Source organism: Canis aureus, chromosome 4 (assembly GCF_053574225.1).
Source record: "Canis aureus isolate CA01 chromosome 4, VMU_Caureus_v.1.0, whole genome shotgun sequence".
Classification (NCBI taxonomy): Eukaryota; Metazoa; Chordata; class Mammalia; order Carnivora; family Canidae; genus Canis; species Canis aureus.
In genome coordinates, this window is record NC_135614.1 from 53,461,343 (window position 1) to 53,487,625 (window position 26,283).

At 38.9% G+C, this 26,283-nt stretch overlaps 1 protein-coding gene and 1 long non-coding RNA gene across 16 annotated transcripts in view; one reads left to right on the plus strand and one right to left on the minus strand.

The window, feature by feature from the left end:
- Nucleotides 1-13,502, minus strand: part of LOC144312730 (uncharacterized) — a 29,050-nt gene extending 15,548 nt beyond the window's left edge. Inside the window, exon 1 of one of the 2 annotated variants that reach the window (XR_013378307.1) lies at nt 13,410-13,502. This is a non-coding gene — a long non-coding RNA (uncharacterized LOC144312730). Of the gene's footprint in view, nt 1-5,280; nt 5,523-13,409 lie in introns of those variants that run through there. The other variant, XR_013378309.1, reaches the window with a different exon arrangement.
- EBF1 (EBF transcription factor 1) overlaps nt 1-26,283 on the plus strand; it is a 392,209-nt gene that overhangs the window by 251,906 nt on the left and 114,020 nt on the right. For 7 of the 14 annotated variants that reach the window (XM_077895685.1, XM_077895690.1, XM_077895687.1 and 4 more), the window contains 2 exons: nt 393-474; nt 16,968-17,109. In XM_077895685.1, coding sequence (XP_077751811.1) covers nt 393-474; nt 16,968-17,109 — 224 coding nt within the window. The remainder of the gene's footprint in view (nt 1-392; nt 475-16,967; nt 17,110-26,283) is intronic. The other 7 variants (XM_077895688.1, XM_077895692.1, XM_077895689.1 and 4 more) reach the window with 1 other exon arrangement.

Below are 26,283 nucleotides of genomic sequence, written 5' to 3' on the forward strand. Positions count from 1 at the left end.
TTTGCTGGTTCATCGTCTGTGAATTTACAGGGCTTAAATTACATGTTGTTGGGAACCGTGAGTAATTCTCAGGCAATTATACCCAATTGGAATCTATCTTAAATTATGGTGAAGACCTTCCCTCTGTCTGAGTAAAAATACTTCCTTTGGAGGCTTAATTCTTTTGTGAGATCTATTGGCTTTACTGAAGGTGTTTCCTTCATAGAGAAAGTCCAGCTTGGATGCAAAACAAAGGCTAAAGCTTTAAACAAAATACTGGCTCTAACACCATCCTAAATATTTCAGAAAATACTTGGAGAATAGAATGCACAACCCAAATGCAACTTACTACCTTTTTCTTCCCTTCTGTCTCAGGACTGAAATATTAACTGTGATAATTTGTTTCTTCACAGGTTCTTCTTGAAATTTTTCCTCAAATGTAACCAAAATTGCCTAAAGAATGCAGGAAACCCACGTGACATGCGGAGATTCCAGGTGGGTTTGTCTTCTCTTTCTTAAATCTCAATAATGCATGAATATCAGAAGAGGGTAAAAAAGTCTTAGGCAGAAGAAGATACAGAGTCTATTTATTTCCCCAGAGGTGATGAGCAGGTGAGGCTCCTGGTCCCCCGGGTATCTGCACTCTAGGAGTTGTTTTTATTAGGGAAGAGTTGCAAGTGAAGCACTTGTGGTCACTGGTTGAGGCAGTTTTGTCCTTTGAGCCTAGTGTGGCTTCCTGAATGGACTCACAGGCTTAAACCGTTGCACGTTAAGTGAAGTTCGTAGAAATGATGGATTTTTTGAAAGTATTACAAGTAGACAACTGTTAAATAAGAGCTTTGTTCTGTTTTAGGATTATGTCCTCTTCTTCCTTTCTCTCTGTTCTCCCCTTCCAATTTTGGAAATTGTCAGCAGTAATTGTCTATAAAAAACAGACCCCTGGTACAGCAGGGCACATCTAGAGTAATATGGATGACACTTAGTTCTGTGTCAGCAACATCCTTGTACAGCATGTGTGAAAGTCCTCAAACAGCAGTCAGATCTGCCACCATTCAAAGCACAAGGGTTATGTTTGCCTTGTATAATTATACATTACTGATGGCAAAAGATGTGAAAGCAAAGTGTTAATTTCGAAGACACAAAATGGTAGTTGAGTTTTAGGAAAGGTTGCTAAGTTCTAGATGCTGGTGCTTCTCAAACTTGAAGGTGTCAAGAACTCCTTGGGGATCTTGTTAAACTGCTAATTGAGGTCTCAAGGGGACCTGAAACTCTCCATTTTTAACAAGCTCCCCAGTGATGCAGGTGCCATGGACCACACTTTGAAGAGCAAGGTTCTAGACTTGTGTTGCTTTCCATCTCATTTTATGGCTAACTCATTTGTATGATCAACGTTCATTTTCCTATCAGAGTAATGACATATATATATATATTTTTCACCCATATGACCTTTCAGTGAAAACAGTGTGGTGTTTAAAGTATACTCTTAGGTATAGTTAGTCAGCTTTAAGTGTAGATTGAAATGTATGATCTCTGAGAGAATCTTGAAAAATTTTAGCTGCACATCCTCTGATGGGAGAAAGGGATGCGATGATTCTGAGCATTGATTTTTAGATGTCAGGATCTCTTTGTCTCCAAGATGATATTTTTTTGAAAGATGAGACTTATTGGTCTCAATAAGGACAAATTCAGTAGAAAGAAGACAATGTCTTTCAAGATCCTGAAGTATTTTTGTAAAATCATTTTGGCGTCACCATCTTTTGTCCTGACAGAGATGAGTAAAGAGAATCCCTGTATCCTAGTTCCCTGGGAAATGATTCTCCTGTCTAGCTGCCGACTTCCAACCAAGTTGGAAGACTTGGGTTCTCTTGTTCCCACACAGGATTTTTTTTTTTTTTGTGTGTGTGTGTGTGTGTTGAGTTGGAGTTAGCTTTGCTGATAAACAACACATCTGATGCCACTAAGTGTGTATTGCTCAGTGTCCTGCAACATGAGGTTGGCTTTCATTATAAACTGTTTTGCAGCTTGCTTTGGCCTTAAGATGAACCATATGTATCTCCTGACCAAGCTTGGGTTAGGAACAAAGCATATCCAGGCACGAACCAATTAATGTCTAATAAACGTGTCTAATAGACATGTGTCATGCCTTATGAATATCAGGATCAACTTTGCTGTGCTTCTCAGGGCAGCAAAGTTAGAGATTGACTTTGGTGACATTGGGAACCTAAAAGAGTATTTATATAAGACTTCTGGGGCCCTGTTTTCTTCAAAGGACCTGGCTAGTGAAATGTCTGAGATCCTTAAATTATAGAAATGTAGCTCTTATATGAGATGAAAAACCAACTCAGTCCATTATTTTTGATAGTATCTAGAAAGCTTTATTTTTGTAGATAAAATAGTCATTCTGTGTTTAACAGAAGGGCTACTGAGACAAGGGGGCATGAATTGAGTTTCTGGAAAGCCTCAATTTCCTCAATTCTAAAATGGAGTAAAAATTATGATTCTGCTTATTTTGCAACATACGAATGATAACATTTTGTATACATAACTAATTTGCAAACAATAAAATATAAAAGCTTTTGGAGAAAGTACTTGTGATAAACTAAAACTGGGTTATTATTTTAGTACAGGGTTTCTCAACCTAAGCACAACTGACATTTTCTTTTTTTATTTATTTTTATTTTTTTTTTTACAACTGACATTTTAGACTAGATAATCCTTTGTCACACTTATGTAGGTGCATAGATTCGTCCTACTCACTGCAGGACATTTACAGTTTGTCACTGGCCTATACCCATAGAGGCCAGTAGAGAAACTCCCCCAGCCCCTAGCCTAGTCATGACAACTCCAAATGTCTCCAGACATTTGTCGGTATTTCCTGATTGGAGTGAAGATGCAAAATTGCCCCTCTAGAGAGTCATTGGTCTGATCTTATACCTAATGACATCTGACAAACTCTTCCTGGTGACAGTGCTACAATCCCAAAGAATGCTCTTTTTTATTAGGCATGAGAACTACCTGACACAAAGTACATACTGTCCTTCAAATACATATGCTCTTTCCTGTGAGTCTAATGTAGGTAGATTTCTCTAAATAGAAGCAGCAACCTTGGCCACTATAGAGTTAATTTTTGAGTTGAGGAAGAGCTCTTTCCACAATCAGAGACAAATTCCTTACTGGGTCTCAGATTTAACCTGCTTTGTCCCCATCACCCACTCATCACTTCCTGGGAGAGGATAGAGAGGGACCTTATGGTAGAATGAACACTGATGCATTTTGTTTTGTATCTAAGTATGTTTACACGTTTCATTAATTATAATTTTCCACAATTAGCACATGGTCTTATGCATGTAGGCATGTGGATGTTTATGCAATTAGAGAATGGACAAATTACCTCAATAGAGTTAAAATAACACCCCAAATATCCCTACTGAACCTATTTTTTTCCCTCAATCTTGTTTCTTTCATGAAGATTTCCTCCTATGGTTCTCTGCATCATTTCATGCTTCTTGAAACCATCTTGGATTCCACAACAACATTCACTCATTCTCAGCCTTCTCGAAGGGATGCTGTTCATTTGCTCTCCTGTATATGTTGCCGTTTCTAAGTTTTCTTTTGAGATCCAGATCTCTTCTCACTTTGTAGAGCTCTCTTGAATATCTTCTCCATCCTCAGCATTTTAAATACTATTTGGGCACTCAGATCTCTTGAGTCAGGTTCCCTAAGACCTGACATCCAGATCCAGACCTAGCTGAGCTGCCTGTCAGAGACTTCCAGGAACTTCATCTCAGTGAACCCAACATTCATTGTCATCATCTTTTCTTTTCTTTTTTCTTTTCTTTTCTTTTCTTTTCTTTTTTTCTTTCTTTTCTTTTCTTCTTTCTTTTCTTTTTTTCTTTTCTTTCTTTTCTTCTTTTCTTTTCTTTATTTTCTTTTATTTTTTTCTTTTCTTTTCTTTTCTTTTCTTTTCTTTTCTTTTCTTTTCTTTTCTTTTCTTTCTTTTCTTTTCTTTTCTTTTCTTTTTTTCTTTTTTTGTGCCTCCACCACAAGCTGACTTTTCTTCCTATGTTCTCTGTCTTGGTTTATTCCTAGTTACATTAAACACTGGGGAGATGACTGTTTATATCTGTATCTACATTCAGTGTGTTCCATATAAGTTTGTATAAATACACATGCTTATATGTGTACCTTGATATACATCTATGGACATTGGCCAAGATGATGGTAATGATAAAACTAACATTTATTAGGTACTTATTATATGAGAGGTATCATGCTAAGTATTTTACACGAGTTATCATTTTGTCTTCACAATGTCCCTGCTAGGAACATGCAAATATTATATTTGTAAAATGTAATTTTACACATGAGGAACTGAGGCTTAGAGGAGTGAAGCAATTTGCTCAAAGTCACACATCCACTAGGTAGTGAAGAGGTGGTAATTCAACCCAGTGGTCTGACTCAGGTGTTATAAATGTGGAACAGTAAAGAAGCTGTTTAGAATCTGTATGGAGAGACTTAGTGCAGAGAAAATAAGGAGGTCTCTCAACAGCTGAGAGCCAGAGTGGCTACCCATGAACATGTGCTGGCCCTTCAGGAAAGCCAATGAGAGGTGTTTGCCCTATAACAAGCCTAAAGCTACCATCTGCATGAATACTGGAATGCCACCAAAGTTCATCAGGCAGAGAGTGGAGTTGTATGGAAGGAGAAGAACATGAGCATTGTTTCTGAACAGAGCTACAGCGCTGGCCAGTTTCTACTTGTATGAACCTTAGAAAGAGAAGCTATTACTCAGAAGATGGCTTCAGCTTTACTTAACTTATGGTGGTTTGGGCCACTTCTCCAGAGCAAGAAAGACCCATGATGGAGCATGAGGAAAATGGCCCCTGATGTTTCAGAGTACTCTGTGAAGAAACCATACTGAAGTTCCCAAATCTTATGACTTGCCTAAGAGGGGGAAAATTAATTTTCCCTGCAGCTACCCTGACTGACAGAGATGCATCATAGAGACATTGGTTGAAGGTTGCCTGTGAAGAAGACAGAATTTTCCTCATTTCTCTCATAGTACACCATTAGGAAGTAGGTTTTATGTTGCTATTGCCTTTAAGGAGGAATGAGAAAGTGTCTCTTTAGCATGAGAAAACTCTGGCCTACCCTTGACATCTCAATGTGGCTTTTCCCAGTTATACTGAAAACCTAAGACCTAGAGACATCTGATCGAAAATGTGCTCTCCTGACTATTAAGTGGGCTCTCTCCAACAATAGTGGCTGCTGCTTTTCTCTCATCTCATTTTGTATGCTCACCAGGCCAGCCTGATCTTCATACAGCCACACCAGAGCGTGTCTCCTCTGAACAGCAATCAGGGGCCTCTGTAGGTGACTGAGGAGGACATAAGAAAGGTTGTTGATCTCTTGACATGTAAAGACATTCTGTCAAGCAAACTCAGCCTCACAGCGGCTGAGCTTCTGGTGTGTAAACAGAGACTACTTAATTACACAGGTCATGTCAATTAGTGTGACCTTAGCGTTTTCAAGAAATTAATCACTTTCTGCAGAACTCGGCTGTGTCCATACTTTAAGGCTTTATGGAATAAACCTTGTAGAAATTCTGGTACAATCTTTTTTTTCCCCCTCCTTCTTCTTAATTTACAATGGATGTTTTCTTTTGAAATCCCCAGGCTGTGGCTAGGGCAACAAACTTGCTCAAATACAACAGTGGATACAGGCTTCATTCAGTTCTGGTGGGTGTGAGGAAGTGGGGAGGAGAGGAGAAAGTGGGGGTAAGGTAAGATGGAAACAGCTCATGACAGGGAGAAATACACTGTGTCTAAATGAGCCTGTTTCTTCATCTTGACACTAAAAAGATGCTAATGTTAAAGGACTGTATTAAAACCATGTCATGGGTCTGATTTTTAACTGACAGGAGCTAGACAATTCCAGGTGAAGATTTAAATCCTTATCAATAGCTTTCCTTGTTGGGGCTGGCAGAATGAGGATGATGAGGGAAGGAACAGGAAGTGGGTACAAGCTGTCATCACAGTAGATGCCGGAGTACCTGGGGACTGGGAAGTAAGGTATAAGTCTCCAAATTCATCTTATCCCTTCGACAAAATTTTTCAAAAGGCTACAAATCCATATTCACATATAAGTGTTAGATATATGACTATAGATGAATATAAATTTAAGATATATTCCTTCCTTCATGCATGCATGTACTCAGTAGTATTTATTGATGTGGTAGGTGGTGAGTATATCGTGATGAACAAGAAAGACAGGGTGTTTGTCGTAATGAAGCTTATATTCTAGTTGGGGTCTATTTGTTAGGATACTGGCTACTCTAATAAATAGAGCAAAGAATATAATGGCTCACTCACAACAGGTTATTTCTTGTTCACATGATGATACAAGGCAGGTGTTCTTGGTCAGTGAATGGATCTTGTACATAAAGTGATTTGGGGGATCAGGGCTCTTTTTTAAAAAAATATTTTATTTATTTGTTTATTTATTTATTTATTTATTTATTTATTTATTTATTTATTGGAGATACAGAGAGCGGTAGAGACACAGACAGGGGAAGAAGTAGGCTCCTCAAGGGGAGGCTGATGTGGGACTTGATCTCAGGACCCCGGGATCATGACCTGAGCTGAAGGCAGATGCTCAACCCAGGCACCTCATTCTTTTTGTTTTGTGTGTCTGTCTCTCCTATCCCCTAAAACTTTGTTTGTCTCTGTCCATCCAACTGAAGGGTACAGAGTACATGGAGGGGGCTCATGGACTTCTTAAAAACCTCAGAAATGACCCTTGTCAAATCTGTCACATGGCCTTATAGAACCACAGAGCGACTTGCCAATGTCTACTTGTACAGCCTGAGAAGGAGAGAAAATGGATGTGTGGGTAACTAGCACCATCAGTTGCTATAATGTTTTCAAGTTGTTAATTACAAATTATTAAAACATTTTTCATTATTTCTATAAGAAATATTAATAATATGAGAGAGAATACATGTGGGATGGGGGATAGGAACCTGATTTAAAGTGGGTGACCAGGGAAAACTTCTGAGGACGTGATATGTAAGCTCAGAGCTACAGGATAAGAATAAACTATCCTGAGAAGAGCCAGAAGAATTTTCTGAGCGGAGAGAACAGCAGGCTCCAAATTCATGCTTATCTCATGTTTATTGGAGGAGACAAACAATCCTCTTTCACTTATTAGTCATATGGAGCGGGGGATAGAAAATATGAGTAGAAACCACCAGTTTATCATCCCAAATTCCCACCAAAAGTGCGTTCTTTTAAAAATGCTGGCATGGGAAATGACAGTAAAAGGCAACTCTCTGCTCTTGGTTTTTGGTGAATCCTATAAATTTTGGGAAATCCTTGTTATTTATTCAAAAGCCCACAGAGGCTCTGAATCAATATATTATAGCGTGTGATTAGAGGATTCTTAAAACACATGCCCTACCTCTGCAGTTTCAGTCTGCTTTTAAAGGCACTTAAATAAAGGGGAGGAGGGCAGGGGGTGGGAGTGAATGGGTGACGGGCACTGGGGGTTATTCTGTATGTTAGTAAATTGAACACCAATAAAAAAAAAAAGGCACTTAAATAAAGAAAGAAATATTTGTATCCTTTTTATTTCTCTCCCACCGTCCCCCACCCCCTGTTTTATATTGTTTTGACAAACAGCACATCTTGCAATTAAATTCTTTACCAACAGAATGCTAGGGGGGCCCGAGCTGCAATCACTCTCTTCATACAGAATAATTTCAAGATGCACCACGCTGATTAATTATACTGAAAGCAGCTCTAATGATAGTTTCAGAATACAGGATTAATTCACATAACATGGTAAATACAAATGGTGGATTTTCAACCTGATATATTAAACCATTACGGCTTATTGGGCAAATATGTATCTTGGCATGCGCCTTATGCTGGGCCTTGGCAGAAAATATGCATCACTGAGAAGGAATCCTTATGAACACGATTTGATGAGTGGTGGCTCTGCACTTAGAGGAAATAAATTTCTACATTAAGTACAGTCACTATTGAAGAAATGTAAAATACATGAAAGGATAGATGTTTAAAAGTGTTTGATTTGATCACTGTTGCCAATGGACATTGCTTCTGACGATGCCTGTATTTAGTGAGACTTAAAAACAAAAGATTTTCTTACATTCTGTCACTTTTTAAGTTGTAACTTCCAGAGCTTTTATTATATGTGAGACACTGTACAAAGTGTTTTGCATGGATAATCTTACTTATTTTTCCACTGCTCTTTCCCTTGCTTACTTTGTTCCAAACCAGCACCTTGGCCTTCCTTTATTTTCTTTCATTTCTCTTCCTCAAAATACACCAAAGTCATTCCTGCCTTGAGATCTTTGCACTTGCTATTCCATCCTCCTAGAAAATTCTTCTGTGGCTTCAGTGAATAGCCAGCTACGTCTTTTACTTATATTTCAACTAAAAACATCACCTTTTCAGAGACACCTTCCTTAATCACCCAATCCAAAATAGCTCTCACCTAGGTATCACTCTGTCCCATTTTATTTTTTTCTTGGAAATTTTCACATCCAGAAATTTGCTTTTATTGCTTACTTACTGCCTGAAAATACCTTTCTGTCTCTGATGAACACTAATTGGTGGACAAATAATTTATCTGTCTTGTTCATTGCTGCTTCTTCATAGAATAGGCCTGGAATAAAGTAGGCTCACACTAGCGGGGCACTTGATGGGATGAGTACTGGGTGTTATGCTATATGTTGGCAAATTGAACTCCAATAAAAAAAAAAAAAAAGTAGGCTCACACCTATTCCTATGATTGAGTGACTTAGCTAAGGTTAGTAAGCAATGGAGTTGGAGTTCAGACTCAGGACTCTCTGACTCTAGAATATGAGCTGTTGACTAATATGCTGTTTTCTTGCTCCCAATTTTCACATCCATGTGTCAAGGTCTCATTGTAGAGAACACACATGGCGATCCTGTATGTGTTGGCTCACTGCTACTTAAAATAGCCAGTGGGAACACACAAATGGAGAGCACATGTTCAATGCCAATGACACCATCAAGAGTCATCAGAGGTATCCTGACCCACAGAATGGGGACCAAGTTTCAGGTCACTAATTAGCTTTTATGTTGAGTATGTGTCACAGTTCAGGAGAGAGAATCTGAGTTTAGTTTTCAAAGGTCCAAATTGTTTTAGCATCAGTATCTGAGGATTTAGAGATGTCTGCTTTTGAAGAGATATTTTTGCCTTGAGCCTTAAAGAGTGGATTTAATTTGGTTACGCACTCCCTTTCTCCCACAGTTCTGCTCTGCTAAGTCCTGTAGGTTCACGCGTCCTCCATAATTTTTAATGAGTTATTTGGGATCTTTCAACCAGATAGAAACTAGCAATCAGGCAGGTTTCAGAGACTATCTCATTCCATATCAGTCAAGGATATTGTAAAGGACAAAGTTAATGAAGACCTAACTCCTAACTGCTGCAGACCATTTTTATGTATATAATACTGAAAGTATAGTCAGTCACATTGAACCCAGATATACGTCCTAGAAGATCCCAGCAGAGTTAGGAGAGAAAAGACTTAAGCCAGGGGTTTGTTTTGAGAAGCCAGAGGCTACTATAGGTGAGAACTGGATCTGGAGTCTGGGAGTTTCCCTTCAGGCTTACCCCTGCTCTTAATTTGTCCTGTGACCTTGAGGATGCTTTTAAATTTCTTGGGCCTCAGTTTTCTAAGCCTCAAAAAGAGGAGTTGGATAAATCTGCAGTGTCTTAACTACTGAGGTCTTCTTTTATTATTTTCTTTTATGAATCCCATGTGATGACCTATTTTTTTGTATATTTTTTTACTGGAGTTCGATTTGCCAACATATAGCATAACACTTATTTTTGATCCTAATGGTATTTATTAAGAATCACACTCGGTTTTATTATTTTTTTTCGGTTTTAAAATTATTCAAAGCCACGTGAATCCATCAATTCAGAGCTTCTCACATGCATGAGATAACCAGTGTTCCCATGCAGATGATTCAATCCTGTATCAACTAAATGTTGATAATATATACTATCAACTAAACTATGTGTTTTAAACATTTAGACCTATACTAAGTGTTTAAATATACAGTCTTCCTGTGGGTGAATTTAGGGTTCCTTCTCTGCTACATTGTTCCTATTACACTACATTTGAAAACTCTTAGTTGGAAGCTAGATTGGATGATATCTTTTGGTTGTAATATTCAAGGGGTCTGTAAAGAATGAATGGTTTAGCAGACAGGTAAGGTAGAGAATGTGGGCTGTGTAGTGTTGATGATATAAAGATTTAATTTGTAGAGAAGTTTTAGGTTTACAGAAAAATGAGTGGAAGATATAGCAAGTTCTCATAGACTCCCTCAATCCCACCCTATGTTTCCATTATTAACACCTTGCATTAGTCTGATACATTTATTAGAACTGATGTGCTATGTGATACATCATTGTTAACACAGTATAAAGTTTATAGCTTATAGTAGGATTAATTTTTATTATTTTGTATTATATGGGTTTGGACAAATGCAGGATGTTACATATCCACCATTACAGTATCATATAGAATGGTTTCATTGCCCCTGTGCTCCACCTATTCATCCTTCCCCTATCCCTGGCAAATGCCTGGCAACCATTAATCTTTTTACTATCTCCATAGTTTTACCTTTTCCAGAATGTCATATAGTTGGAGTCATACAGTATATAGCCTTTTCAGATTGGCTTCTTTTATTTAGCACTATGCATTTAAAATTCCATGTCTTTTCATGACTTGATAGCTCATTTCTTTGTATTGCTGTATAATATTTCTTCCTGTGGATTACTAGTTTGCATATCCATTCACCTGTTGAAGGATGTTTTGATTAATGATGCCTTTTATTTAGTTGAATTTTTTATTCATATAGTTGTAGATTCACATGTGGTTGTATGAAATAATACAGAGTGATCCTGTGTACCCTTTACCCAGAACCCCAGTAGTAATATATTGCAAAACTAGTACAACATTACATAGTACTATATAATAATCATGCAGGATATGAGCACTGATAAATGCTTATTCAAATTTCTCTAGTTTGACTTGTAGTTATTTACATATGGGTATGTTTTTAGTTCTGCAAAATTTTATCATGTGTAGATCTGTGTATCTATCACCACAGTAAAGATATTGAGCATTGCCATCACCACAAGAATCCTTCTATTGTTTTTTGTAGTAGCCACATTCACCTTCCCTCTGTCCCTATCCCTTGGCAAGTGCTAATCCATTCTCCATTTCTAAAATTTTTTAATTTCAGGAATGTCAAGTGAATGGAACTATGCAGTGTATTACTTTTCCATGACTTCCATAACAAATAACACAGACTGAGTGGCTTAAAAATAGAAATTAATTTTCTCACAGTTTTGGAGGCTAGAAGTCCAAGATAAAGGTGTCAGTGGGACTGGTTTCCTCAGAGCACTCTCTGCTTGGCTTGCAGATAGCCACTTTCTTGCTGTTCCTCACATGGTCTTTCCTCTTTGCACGTACACCTGAATGTTTCTCTGTGTGACCAAATTTCCTCTTCTTAAGATGCCAGTCAGATTGGATTAGGGCTCATGCTAGGCCTTATTTTAACTTAATCACATCTTTAAAGGCCCTGTCTCCAAATACAGTCACATCCTGAGGTGTTGAAGATTAGGTATTCAACATGTAAATTTGGTGGGGATTGTGTGTGTGGGTGGGGAAATACACCCATAACATGCAATATGTAATCTTTTGGTATTGGCCTTTTTTCACTCAGCACAGTTCTCTTGAAATTCACGTATCAATAGTTTGTTTCATTTTATTGCTGATTATTATTCCATGGAATGTTGCTTACTCCTTTTTTATTTCATGTACTTCAAGCCAGTGCATTTAATGCCTTATATTAGGGGTCTTGAATTAATGCAGACATAGAAGAAGTTAAAAAGGTGAAAAAGTCATGTAACAGACCAACCCTTAGCACCAGTTTCCTACACTGGGTTACCATATATTAACTTTGAAAACCAAATTTATAACTATATTCATTCAAAATTAATTTGTTAAAGTAATTAGTTTTTGGAGGGAGGTATTTACTACTAAAATATTCTAAATTTAAATATTGAAAATATTTTTATGGTCTAATCTTTTTCTTGATTCCATATTTGTTGTAGAAATGTTTAAAAATATAGATTTCAACTCTTTTGGTTGCTTTTGTCATAACCCCTTCTTTTACATGAGCTGCTACTTTTGTTAATGTGATCTTCCACCCTTGACTGAATTCAGTGGCTTTTGTATTTTTGAAAATCTGCTCATGAGACAGAGAGGTCATGAATCTTAGATAATTAAGTTTAGTTGGGACATATAAGTTCCCCTGCCTGATATGAAGGAAAGAGGGACAGCCTGAAGAATGATAGTAGGAAATATAACCAATAAGAAAACTCCCAGAGAATCCTTCATTCATACAGAATACTCGGAACACTAGACTGAATTGAGAAGATGTCTAATTTATAGATTTTTTTTCAAAGCAATAAGATTTTGTTGAGTTTCAAGCCTATAATGTAACAGGCTAAGATGCCAGTGGGTTCTAGAAAGTAAAATTAAATAAACCAGTGAAGTTTGCAATTTACATGAGGCCTAAATTACTAATTACGTATTGTGAGCACAAAAGTCCTTAAAATTCTACAGTTTTATTATTAGACTGATAAAGCAGTGAACATATTAGAGATAATTTCTGTATCTCTGTAGTTTATGTGGAGTCCTCTTTATGGCTTCAAATGATCAGCCAATACATTAGCTTGAACTTTTTGGTGAGCATCTCCAACAGAGTAACAGCTACAATACTACTGCTACTAACATTTGTTGAGTGCTCAGTATGAGCCAGGAAGCATGCTGCCTGTTTTAAATAATATAAGCCTCACATAACAAGGTACTGTTATTAGTATTTCCACTTGACAGGCAGGAACACTGTGGCTGAGAATTAAGTTACCCTGGCCAAAGTCACATCAACCAGGAAATCTTGGGACTCAAGAATCATCAATTTTATGTTGAATTCTTTTTAATTCTAAATAGAGGGGGTGAAATTATAAAAATAACAACCTTTTGGGATAGCTAGGTCCAGGACAAAGCAGAAGACATTCTGAATCACTGAAAGAAACGTTAGTGTAAGATTTCCATAGTCCATGTGTACCTGCTGATTTATCTTGTTTTGTTTTGTTTTGTTTTTTAATCTCCTCATACTGGATGCCCTCACCTGGAGGGCTGGACCCAGATATAAGGTAGCATGGAACACACTGCATGTTCATCAGCACATCTATGGATTGCTATTTAGAAAGCTATGCCCCAAATAGAAAATGAATTCTAAAAAATATAGTGATAAAAAATACTTGTACATAACCTTAAACATGCTCACTTAGACAAATACCTATTTCAGGAGATATAACTTGGACATCTTCATGAATAACTTGGAACAATTTATTTCAAAACCATTCTACAGCAGCACTGTCCAATAGAACATTCTACAATGATGAAAATGTTCTATATCTGCCCTGTCCAATATGGCTACTAACCACTTGAAATGTTCCTATGGAAACTTAAGAACAATGGAATTTAAAATTTTACTTAATTAATTTAAATGTAAATAACTATATGTGTGGTTATTGTATGGACAGTACAATTCTAAAGAGTAAAGATTTAATTTAACAGATATCATAAAATTCTAAGTATACCTGTTCCTCATATTCCCTTCATCTCTTTCCCTGGGCAGGAGAGTGGGGAGAGGATAGAGAGAGAAGTGTTGAGTCCAAATGTAAAATCATTTTCTGTGTTTACCTGTCCCAAATTCAAGCTGTGTTTTGTTGACAAAATTTGGGAAGGTTGAAGATTTGGCAGGCCTATCTGTCCCCTTGCCTGCATGAATATGTCAGCACCTCATTAATCTTGTGTTAAACTGTAAAGGCCCTTTTCCCTCCCACTATGGGCCTATTTTTAAAGGACACTTCAGTGCCCCCTTTGCATCTTACAATTAGATTTTTTAAAAAAATTTACAAGTTGCTCTATGGATTAATTTCAGCATATGTTTAATTGAAATATATCTTGATCATTTCCAAATTGGAATGAGAGAAATTATTTTGGGGAGAGGGAAGTTAAAATGTTTAGTCATGAGTTTCTGTGAGGAACGCTAGGTGTTTATTTTCTGGAAATTAAAGGCATGAGGATTCTGTTTTATCCTTCTCCAATTTTAATGGAACTTTCAGTGAAATGGTCCTGTCACACATGTGGTCTTGGTGATCCTTCTTTTATCAAGAAAAAACACATAGGATGTAGTTGTTGTTTTTTTTTTTTTTAACTTAACCGTTTTTGTCATTTTTGTTCAATATAGGAATTAGATGACAATGTCTTTAAACAATACTGAATATTTTAAGCCTAAGCCTGTAGCATTTTGTCTTACAGGTGCATGGTGAATTGTCATTGCTTTTTTTTTCTCTTAAGACAGACATCTAAAATAACAACTTTCTGTATTTCCTGACACTGGAAACAGATACCGTTTGGGATTCCTTTTATAGTTTCTTCAGCTAACGACTCCAGTGACCACTCAATTGTGGTCTCGTAGTAAATCAAAAATTCTTTGAAAGACCCAGCTCTGTTATATAATTGTAAATGTCCCACCTCCCTAACTAAAAAGAAAAGTGTTTCCGTTGCCTTAAATAATATGGACTCTGTATTGGCACATCATACTTTTTGAAAATAAAAGAATAGACCATTTTCTTCTCTTCCTCCTCCTTTTAAATTAACCTACAATTGATGAGGCATACACATAACCTTCAGGCCGTGTCAGATCTGGTTGGTCAATCATGAAGAAAGAGAAAAACCACTTTGCAAACTGCTACTTCAAATGTACTGAGTCCTCCCATGAATGACTTGCCCTAGTTGGAATTTTGGTTTTCACAATGAGTGAAGCAAATACCCTGAGTCCCAGAATGGACTTTCAATTGTTTACTTTGTATTTTAATAAAATAGAATTAAAAAATAAAATCAGGCCTGGTCGGGAGTTATGGAAAAGACCCCAAGAAAGGACTCGGAGGGAGGACCCCACAGAAGCTTTGCCCTGAAGTCATCCTTGGGAGGCCCCAGGGTAGGATGACTATGTGTGTCATCCACATCTGGGTCTGAGAGACTGTAGAGGCTGAATTTAAGGAGCAGGGCTTCAGGTCTGCAGAAGGGAAGGCCTAGAAGAAAAAACAAAAACCAGTAAGCAGATCAAGTCAAATCGGATCAGATCAAATGAAATCCACCCCACAATAGTTTTGGGAACTGTATTCACAGCCTGGAGTTTGTTGCCATCTTTGAGGCTGCGAGAAACGGACTCCACTATATTTTGGCCTGATGTGCTTAGGTCAAAGACACGGACAGTGGAATTTTTAAGTATGGCTGATATTGGTTGGGGTGGGAGGCCATTGAGGAGGGCACTTCGCCAGGCAGAGCTGACAATTCTGAGGGATAGGCCAAGGCCCAGTGTCTTGCCCTCTGCCCAACTCAGGAGATGACACTGCAGCATTGCACAAGACTCTGGAAGTGGGAGAAAAGGCTTCCCCAGAAACTGGGGCCTTAGTGTGTGCCAATCCCTGTAAAGCATTTCACCTCTTCAGAGGCTAATGCCTCTCAAAAACCAAGAACAATTAAAGCGAGAGTCTTTCCAAGCAACTGGGGAATTGAGCAAAATAAATCAGAAATCCTCAGCTTTGGCTCTGGAGGTTCGCCTCATTATGAGAGCAGATCTATTAGCCCTCTTGCCTTTGTCTTTCATTTCTCAAGTGAGGTGATTCTAATTAAATTAATCTGCATGTCAATCTATCGGTGATCAATCAAAGAGCCCGAGGTCCCCCCTATGCTGCAGGGTGCTTGCGGCTGACAGGGGCTGATAATGGAGGAAGAAATAAACTGTCGAGGAAAGTTAATTAGTCAACATAATAGGTGGATTAAACGGGAGCTGGCTGATTGCTGTTTCCCATGTCAAAGCATGAGGTGGGAGCTGAAGCTGCAATTACAGACAATTATTATATTTGGTTGTAAGAGGTCGCATGAATAAACATATCTCTGTGGGTTTCAGTTTTAATCCTCTTCCCTATTTAATATAAGGAGAAGTGTAGGTCATTTCTTCTCATTGTTTTAGTCAAAGTTCTCTGAGAAAACACTTTTGCCCGTGTTCCTTCTGGCAAACTAGGTTCAGAGTCAGTTTATGAGTGACTAGGGTATCTGAATTATACCTGGACCAAAGTGTTCCTTCTTTTTGTTTTGTTTTGTTGTTGTTGTTGCTTTTTATTTTGTTTGTTTTTTGGCTTTGAAACAGATCTAAGGCCCTTAATTAGCAGGGATCTTTTGGAGAGGGGGTGGTGGTGGTGGTAGTGGTGATGGGGGTGAGGGCAAGGGGAGGAAATTTTGGTCTGATTAATCAAAGTGATGTGGGAAGAAAAGTACAAGAAACCCCAGAAAGAAACGGGAGAGAAAGCTACAAACCAGCTCTCGCTGAAACCTCTCTTTTTCATTTCTCTATCCTCTTAACCCTGACGCAGTGGGGGGGGAAATATTTTAAAGATTCAAAAGATTTTTATTTGCATGATCAACTGTGATATCTGCTTCAGTGTCTAAACTGAAGGGTAATTTAGGTGAAACACAACCACCGTTGTGTAAAAAAATATGCTAATAAAGATCCTCTTGTTAAAATTATGGTTAACAGTGTACCTTCTGCTGTATAACTATAAACTGTGCAATTTTACTTAAAACTGCATCAAAAGCGTTCCATGCCAAAGACCCACTCATCAATAGCTCCTCTTGTTAGACTTGTACAGCATAAGCACCAGTTATTATGTGAAATAGCTATGCAATTTTCTTCAGCTCCCAGCTGTTATTTATTTAACTTGAGTTTATTACCCTCCATGCTTTTATATTAAAATGTTCATTCATTTCTCTCTTCTGTCTCCAGGTCGTGGTGTCTACGACAGTCAATGTGGATGGCCATGTCCTGGCAGTCTCTGATAACATGTTTGTCCATAATAACTCTAAGCATGGGCGGAGGGCTCGGAGGCTTGACCCCTCGGAAGGTACGCCCTCTTATCTGGAACATGGTAGGCAAATCATTTTCATTGGTTGGCATTGTTACTTTAACTGTGAATCTATTTGGTTTCTTTCTTCCAACTCCACCACATTTTCTACTCTGTTTCCAATTTCAAATGTTCTGTTGAACAATACTGATACCAAGTATTTAAAGACAGGAAGGTATCTTTGAGGCCTTTCTTGTTGCACATCTCTCTATCCTGGAAATGGCTGATGTATCTTTCCTTCAGGTTGAGAGGGTCAGGGGGAAACCTGGACGACTGCTTTATTTTAAGCCCCTGCTTGGTGAAAAATAAAGGGGGGCCAACACAGGGTAACAAATACTATGATACATTTTGAGTTTACAACTGACTTGGTTGTATAATGAACTCCATCCTCTTTACGATCCTGCTGGTGTATCTCTATAACTTCATATGAAACTCCATTTAGAGATAAAATCCAAAGTCTGGGTTAAAGGCATTTTCTGAAGATGAAGCCCAACTAAATGTACCTCCTGTGCCTTGTGCATAATCCTCCCTTCATCACTGTAAGATAGAGTCTGCTTTCTGTAGGTGGACTTTGTTTTGGGGAAAGTTTGTCTTGAATTTATGGCTAAGTAGTGGTACCTTTGAGAGGACCGGAGGAAACCAGATAAAAATTTGAATCAAGGAATGTGAATGCCACTCAAAGGAACCATGGGCTAGATTGAATGTACACCTGAATATTTTTGTACTACACGTATATATAAGGTATGCATCCTTCCATCTATCCATCCATCCATTGACCTATCCTTCTACTCATCCATTTATCCATCTATCCATAATCCCTCTATCGATTCATCCATACATTCACTTTTCATGCATCTGTCTGTACATCCATCCATCTGTCCTTCCTCCATCCACCCATCCACGTATTCATCTTTTATCAATCCATCCACCCAACCATCCATCCAAGAAACAATGATTGAGACTATACTGGATACCAACCACTAGGCTAGATTTTCTCTTATCTCCTTCAAATTAGACTCTATACCCATTTCTCCACTTCACTTTCCAGTTTGCTAGGTCAGCAGGATTCTTTTTAAAAACACTACTGCACAAATTACCACCTGATTGCCCAATTTTTCCAAGGGCCATGAGCTGTCCATGATATAATTCATAAGGTAGAAAACTCCCTTCCCTGCCAGCATTCTAATTTAATAAACACACCACTATCATTATTTTTGCCTGATTTTTTTCTGCATTTCACGAATACATAAACTGTACTTTTTATTAATTAGCCAGATGTAACACTCTTGGAAGGGATTCTTCACCACATCCAGTTTTACAGTTTTTTTTAAAGTAAACCATCATCTTTCAAAAGCTGCTTCTTTATGGTTTCATTAGTGCTGAGATGGATGGATATTACTTTTTTGCAGGAGGCCATTTGAAACACCTGCTCATGATTACATTCCTAGTTCCATTCCTGTATTTAAAATTATTCTGATCCTCACTTTACGGTAATGCTGCCTTTTTAATACCCTTGGAGTCACTTAAGGCATTGTATCACTAAAAGTATTTAGGGGAAAGGAAGAGGAAAAACTAGGCAAATACTCAGTGAGCACAATTTGGAAAGCTGTGGTTTAAAAACTGAAGTTTTGTTTTCCACTGTGGCTGGGTTAGTTATAATTGTTACCATCCTGTCCAGGACAGACTTGACTGTCAGTTTGAAATGTATCAGTTATGGGTTCACAGTTATGAACTTGTACTCCAAGTTCAGACCACAGCAGGCTCCCATTCCTGCCTTTGGGAAGTTAGGGACGGATCAAGAATCTCTCCCCCGAAACAACCCAAAACAATCCAACAGAAACGACCTGCTAGAAAGGACACCTCTAGAGCATGGAGATCAGGACCATTATTTTGCATCATGATGTGGAGGAAAGAATCTTGAAGTAGGAGCCGGGAAACCTAAATTCAATTTTTAGTTTCACCTCTTGCCTTTATGTGACCTTGGACAAGTCACCTTAACTTTGGTATCTTTAGTTTTCTTCTTGGTAAAATGAAGGTGATGATCTGGGCATGTAACAACAAAACAACAAAATGTGTGTCTTGAGCGGGGGCAGGTCATGTACAGAGGGGAAGTGGGCTGGTTGGAGGCTGAAGAAGAAGAGCAAGTTCATGTTCTGCTGTCCTGTGGCCCCAGACTGTTGTGGCCAAAGGGACTGAGAGTCCAGTGGGAACAGATGTGCTAGTTTGGCAAGAATTAAAGCTCCTCACTTTTAATTGTTGGTAACTAATTATAAAACTTTTCAGCCCTGAAGGGAGGAAGGGGGCAATGTCACTTAGCAAGAATACAGCCAAAGGCTCACAGTTGGAGATCTCTAGGCTAAAACATCTCTAGGCTTGTTCCCAACTCAAATATTTTTGCTTCTAAGTGTACATATTAATATTTCAAGTGGAATAGCATATCATTCTAAGTTTTAGAGACAGCATTTTATTCCTCTTCTCCAGCTCACCAGTCCACAAGTGGCCATGTTATTATTAACATATTGTTCAAGAAAGTGATGACAATTCACTGTTCCTTAGTGGTTAACCATCATTAGGGATGAGGGGGATGTCCTATCTTCTTCAGCTAGGGGGCCTCACTGTCACCAAAGCCTACTTTATTTCTCTTCAGGAGAATAAAAGGGTAGATACCATGAGTTTCCTTGTAACAATAATACATGGAAATCTGCTTCTCTGCAGAATGAATCAACCAACCACTCAAAACCACCCACTCAGACACTTCAGGCTGATACATAAATATCTACTCAGCAAAGGGTGACTACTGAGCTCTTTCACTGGGGTTGTGTGGGAGTGGACTTCGATGTTAATGCATGTTGATTGGGGATATGGTAATACTCTATCTGCCATTGAAAAATCCTGTTTGAAAGTGCCCTGTTTTAGATTTCCAGAACCAACCACCATACTCTTCGGCTGTGCCATTCCTTCACCCCCTCCTCAGACAGCTACTACGCAGTGAGACTGCTAGTAGGTATTTTCACCTCATAGGTGACCTGTAGGAGCCTTCATTTTTTCTCACTCTGGGCTTTTTACCATCTCATTTACAGGTAGCCTGAATTATTTTGAGCAACTCTGCACATCTCTATTTATAGCCTGCTTGTCAGATAGTTGGAGGAAAGTTCTCTTTCGTAGCTCATCTTTCTGCATATAAGTAGAAAAAAGAGACCATGCTTTACATTCATGCAGTCTTCCCTGTGTGACCCACGGACTTCCAAACCTCCATGCTCAAATAACAGCCCCTGTATTTCAAGTAGGAGTGTTGACAAAGGCAAATTTATTTCATAGAATCTTGCATGGTCCAAAGAAGGTGAATCCTGGCATCTTGTAGCTCATGGTAATTGCTCTACCTCGTTTTTTTCTTCATTCATAAATACTGAGATTTTCTTTGGCTGGATATTTATGGGAGAGTTCAGGCCAGTGAGGTTTCGTCTTGAAGCAAGCAATGGCTTTATAGAAGATGTGTACTGTGGAGAGAGGTAGCATTAGAAGGTGACTACTCTCAGGGTTTCAATTTTTGAAAAGCAGACACCTGGGGCCAAAGATGCAGAATTGTCCCCACCCACAGTGATGTGCAGCCCTAGCTTATGTGTTTGTCCTGTCTTCCTGTCTCTTGGGCAAATTCCTGGGGACTGTGTGCTAGGGATCTTTAAAGGCTTGGGTGTGTTGATATTGTTATTATTGTTCTCTTGAGTTTCAGGTTGTGTTTACTTGAATTTCAGGCCAATTGTAGCATCAGTTTCTCTATTTTTTCCCTCTGTGGCAAAACGCAGTGCCCTCACAAAGCTATAGTGCGGCGACCCTGTCAGCTTGCATGCGCTAACACTTTATTATCTAATGATCTAATATGCAACAAGGCAAAGTGCCGGCGCTCATCATTCTGACATAGAATGCCGGGAGAAGTGACTAAATTACTTTATGTACCATTAGCGCTAGCAGCTATGGTGAACTCACCGGCAGCATTTATGCAAATGCCTGTGAATACACTCTAGTGGCTTTGTCAGGATGCCTTCTGACAAGCAGTTTAAATGCTCATTTTTTTTTTTAAGGGACTTTTTTTTTTCTTTTTTGGTGGCATACATGTGTTTGTATCCGTCTCCATCTTCTCTTTCCCTCCACTCTCTCCCCTTTTTGGATTGTTCGAGGTCATGCCTCCTCCACGATCACTAGGAAATCAGCGGGTCCAAGAGCTCAGCGGGTCACTGGTAGGCACCTTCTCTGGTTTTAAGGCCCCAACTGATGTATTTCATATTTAGGTTCTTTTTAAAAAATCCATATGATTTTGTACAGTCATCATGTTTATTTGAAAAATCAGGTTTTAGAAGGTGAACATTTTAATGTTTGTGAACTCTGATCTAAGATCCTCCTTAGTTTCTTCGCTCAAACATAGATGTTTAATTATTTTTTATTTTTTTAAAGATTTTATTTATTTATTTATTCATGAGAGAGAGAGAGAGAGAGGCAGAGAGGCAGAGGGAGAAGCAGGCTCCATGACAGGAGCCTGACATGGGACTCGATCCTGGGACTCCAGGATCGCACCCTGGGCCAAAGGCAGGTGCCAAACCACTGAGCCACCCAGGGATCCCCAACATAGATGTTTTAAAAACACTCCTGCTTTTTAAAATTGAGAAACGAGTCACATTTACTTTTTGTGGGCATCAGATACAAATGAATTACATTTCCCTTCAAAGTGGTTATACAGAGAAAGACGTGATATATCAATGTGCCAGGACCCCAAAATGAACCAAATCTAAACAAAAGTAGGGTTTAGTCAAAGTAGAAATACTTTGTAGAATAGAGTGGTGATAGAATCACTAGGCCCATCTCCTTGCTGTAATTACAGCGTTAGAGAAGCAGAAGCAGATTCTCCCGACCACCAGTTAGTTCTGACCTCTCCATTGCAGTGTCCCCTTCCAGCTGTCCCTGACAATATGGTGTTATTCCTGCTCTTTAGCATTTGACCTTCTTTCATCCTTCTGCTCCAGACAGAAACAGTTTTTGCTTCTGTTGGTTGCCCCCGGGTATCCAACCCCATTGACTCCCTGTGCCCAGCTGCACTTAAATTTGTTGTTTTATGGACATGTGGAGAAAGATGATTCAGGCTTGGGAAGATTACTCCAAATTGAGAGACAGCATGGAGCTCCCAATAGAAAGGAGAGATCCCACTTGTCTCCGTTCTGTGTAATGAGGCCCTAAGAAGTGGTTAGTAAATAGCAGTTGGATCTAACAGAGAAAGGATCAGGCTGTCTCATGGAAGATCTGGATTTCTGGACCCAACTCTGCCATGAACTAGTTGTGTAACTCTGGGCAGGTTACTTTGCTTCCATGGCCTCAATTTGGTGTGTGTTCAGTGAGATCTGGGTTGGGTTATCTCTAGACCTCCTTTTCTTTTTCTTTTCTTTTCTTTTCTTTTCTTTTCTTTTCTTTTCTTTTCTTTTCTTTTCTTTTCTTTTCTTTCTTTTCTTTTTTCTTTTTTTTCTTTTCTTTCTTTCTTCTTTCTTTCTTTCTTTCTTTCTTTCTTTCTTTCTTTCTTTCTTTCTTTCTTTCTTTCTTTCTTTCTTTCTTTCTTTTCTTTTCTTTTCTTTTCTTTTCTTTTCTTTTCTTTTCTTTTCTTTAATTTTGTTTATTTACTTATTTCAGACAGAGAGAAAGAGTGCACAAGCAGGGGCAGAGGGAGAGGGAGAAGCAGGCTCCCTGCTCAGCAGGATGCAGGACCCTGAGATCATGACCTGAACCAAAGGCAGATGCTTAACCAACTGAACCACCCAGGTGCCCCTAGATCTCCTTTTAACATGTACAATTTTTTGGTACTCTGAACCAAAACCGCTGACACATGCCTCCTTCTACCTGGAGGTGCCTTTGGAGAAACAGGGCTTCAGGAGAACAAAGAAATGCACTGGCTGTTTCTAGTATAGTCCTTTCTTTGGCTCTTCAGCCAAATCATTTCTTCCTTTATTCTGAGCATCCAGTACGTGGCGGGCACCGAGTTAAGGTACAGTAAGTAGCACAAGGCAGATGCAGTCCCTGTCTTCACAGAATTTATGATGTAAATAGAGAAGAAAGATATTAAACAAAATTTACAACCAACTCACAAGAGTTATGTATAAAAGGGGGACCATAAAAGGAGTGGGGAGGAGTGAGGTGTCAGGGAAGCCTTCTTTGAGGAAATCACATTTATGCCCAAACATAAGAGCTGAGTAGGTTTTCACCAGGTAAAAGGGACAGAAACAAATTTTCAGGAAGAGGGGACAACATGTGCAAAGGCTGTTTTGCGTAGGTGAGTTCAAGAAACGCAAAGGAAACTAGGATGAGTCCTGTTGCTCCCAGTCACTGAGAGGATGAGGCCAGAGTGGTTGCTAAGGGCCACATTATCCAGGCCCATGTGAGATGCTCAGGTCATGGTCGGTGGCAATTGTGAAATGGTGTGAGAGGCCAAGCAGGGCTTTGATGAACTCATTTTCAATTACATGGACTCCTAGTGTGTCATGAAAGCCCAGGGCAAGATCACTCTGAGTTGCTTATAACTTTGCTCTTCCCTGCCGGCCCTTGGAAGCTCACCAGGGAGTTGGCTGTGCCTGGGAGCAGTCCCCTTGATCACTTCTCATTCTATCGATAGAGCAAGTGTTCAAAATAGGAAGAAAGTCAAACATTTTGAGAGTTCTTTTTCTAGATGCTTGGCTTATCAATTTGCTTTTTGCATATGTAGCTTAGAAAGAATTTACCTATTGACTTCTTCTGAACTTGTAGAGACTTTCTTAAGGCCTTTAGAATGGAGGGCTACATGTGGCCTATAAATTGTATATTCTTTGTCTAACCCCCAACAAACTAAAATTGAATGAATGAATAGAGACTAAACATTGAAGAGAAATGTACCATCCCAAACTTCTCTCTCTTCTCCCACTATGGTGACAGCTCATGTCAAGTGAAGAGTCACTGAAGTATGGAAGGTCATCCAAGACCTATCATTTTCCAGAGAAGGAAACTGAGACCTCACAAGGGGATGTAATCTTCTCACATTCACATAGCTAATTTCTGTCAAAATCCATTTAGTGCTCCTTGCCCATGGTATGCTGCGGGGGGGGGGTGGGGGTGGGTGGGGTGGGGGGAGGGTAAGTTGAGTTTCAGAGCGTGCACAGTTTTATGGTTGCTGGGTTAGTTACCCAAAAAATTGAAAGGTTGGGGTCCAGCCCTGATGCCTTTGCAGTTCAGGTTGGCCCAAGCTTACAGCAGTCTCTCTGGGATTCCAAAGATCACGAAAGGAATGTCTGTAACATTTCTCCAGCTTCCTGACAGAAATGCATCTTCAAAACACAAGGGCCAAGGATGAATGATGCAGAGCTTTACACTTAGACATTGGCCCTTCACATGACTGGTTTTGGGGCAGAAATCCAGCCAGGACCACTTGGGCAGAGGATTTGGTGAAGAGTCCAGGTTACCGTAGATAAATATTGATGTCATGCTTTGTTACTTAGAATGGCACATTACATCTTATCAATTGATTTTCCTACTTGAAAAAGCAAGACAGATGAAAGGACAGAACATTAGGGCTAAGAATATCCAGATGTGTCATAGAATATAGCACAGAGGCGCCAGATTTTCAAGCATCAAATCAGGTCTTTTTCTTTGTGAGCGGTGGGGAAGTTGTCTTTTGTCTTCCCTTGCAATAAAAAAGGACATGGCAAGAAGTCAAGATAACAAATACAGATGAAAGTGCAGACCAATTTTTCAGCGGATACCCAGAGTAATCCATGGAGTGGGTAACACCAGAAATCCTAACGTTGGGGGACTTGATAGCCAGTAAGCTCTCAGTGTTAGGCAGATGAAAGAGTTCAGGAGCCACAGGTCACTGTGAAGCAGATGATCTGTGTTATCCTTATTTGAATCTGACACCACCCACAGCACCACTGGCAAATTAGAAATAGTGTTCAGACTTTGCTGCCCTGCTTAGTGATGACCAGGCCTGGTGGTAATGTGTAGTATTATTATTATTGCTATTGTTGCTATTTGGGGGCTATTATCAGCTAACATTTACAGAGCATTTACTCTGTGCCAGTACTGGGGTAATTTTTTTTACTTATAAAGTCCTCGAACAAATCTGGTACATTATAATGATTATTATTCCCATTTTACAGATGAGAAAACTGGGGTTTAGAGAGGATCAGTAACTTACCCACAAAACTAATTAGAATTGGACCTGAATCTTGACCCCTGGTCTACCTAACCACATAGCTCTGCATGATAATAGTACTAAGAATAATGATGGTAACCCCCATTGAGCCTTTCCTATGCCACGTACATAGTGCTAGATTAAAGAGAAGTTAAATTGTCCAGAGTTGCACAGCAAATAAGTAGTATATGTAGGGTTCAAATCCAGAGAGCCTGACTTTGGAGCTGTACTTTCAACTTGCTTGCTCTGTATATTATGCTAAAACTCTTTCCATCTCTTATTCCACAGTTTTTACTTTTTCTCAGTACAAGGAAGACAATTATGCTAGTATCTTAAATAGACCTTTCAAAAGTTAGCCCAGAGTGTATCCTTTTTTTCTTTTTTAATGGCGTGCTGTGTATGTTTACCTTATAGCTTATTTTCCTTCAATAACCTATTTTTCCCAGGGCTATACCACAGTCTGTTAGTCAAATAAAAAAAAAAAAAGAAAAGAAAAAAACCACGGATTTTATATGATGACTGGTATGTTTTCTAGGATGTTGGCAAGATAAGAAGGAGGCCGGTAATATTTTATTTATTTGCAAGGATGTTCTAACTCATCTCTGTAGAAATCATTTGTTGACCATATGGACTCCCTGGCATGTATACAAGGTAGAGAAAAAAGGAGAGCAGGGGTGTGAGACCATGAGTTAAAGAACTGTTGGGATACTAACAGTCTCCTTGTTAGGGTGCCGAAAGGTTACTAAACCTCGTGCTACAAATAACATGGGAAACTGATATGTATTCGGGGAGGCTATTTTCTTATATGAATTCTTGACCAATCCATCAACTTTGGGAAACTTGCAGTATTTGGTGTTTTCAATGACCTAATAATTGAGTGAGCCATACCTAACTTATTCTAATGAACACAAAGTGTGTGGGGAAGAGCATGGTGGGAGGCAAGGAATGATGCTTTCTGCTTGTATTTTGGACCATAATGATAGAACTTTTTTAAACCTATT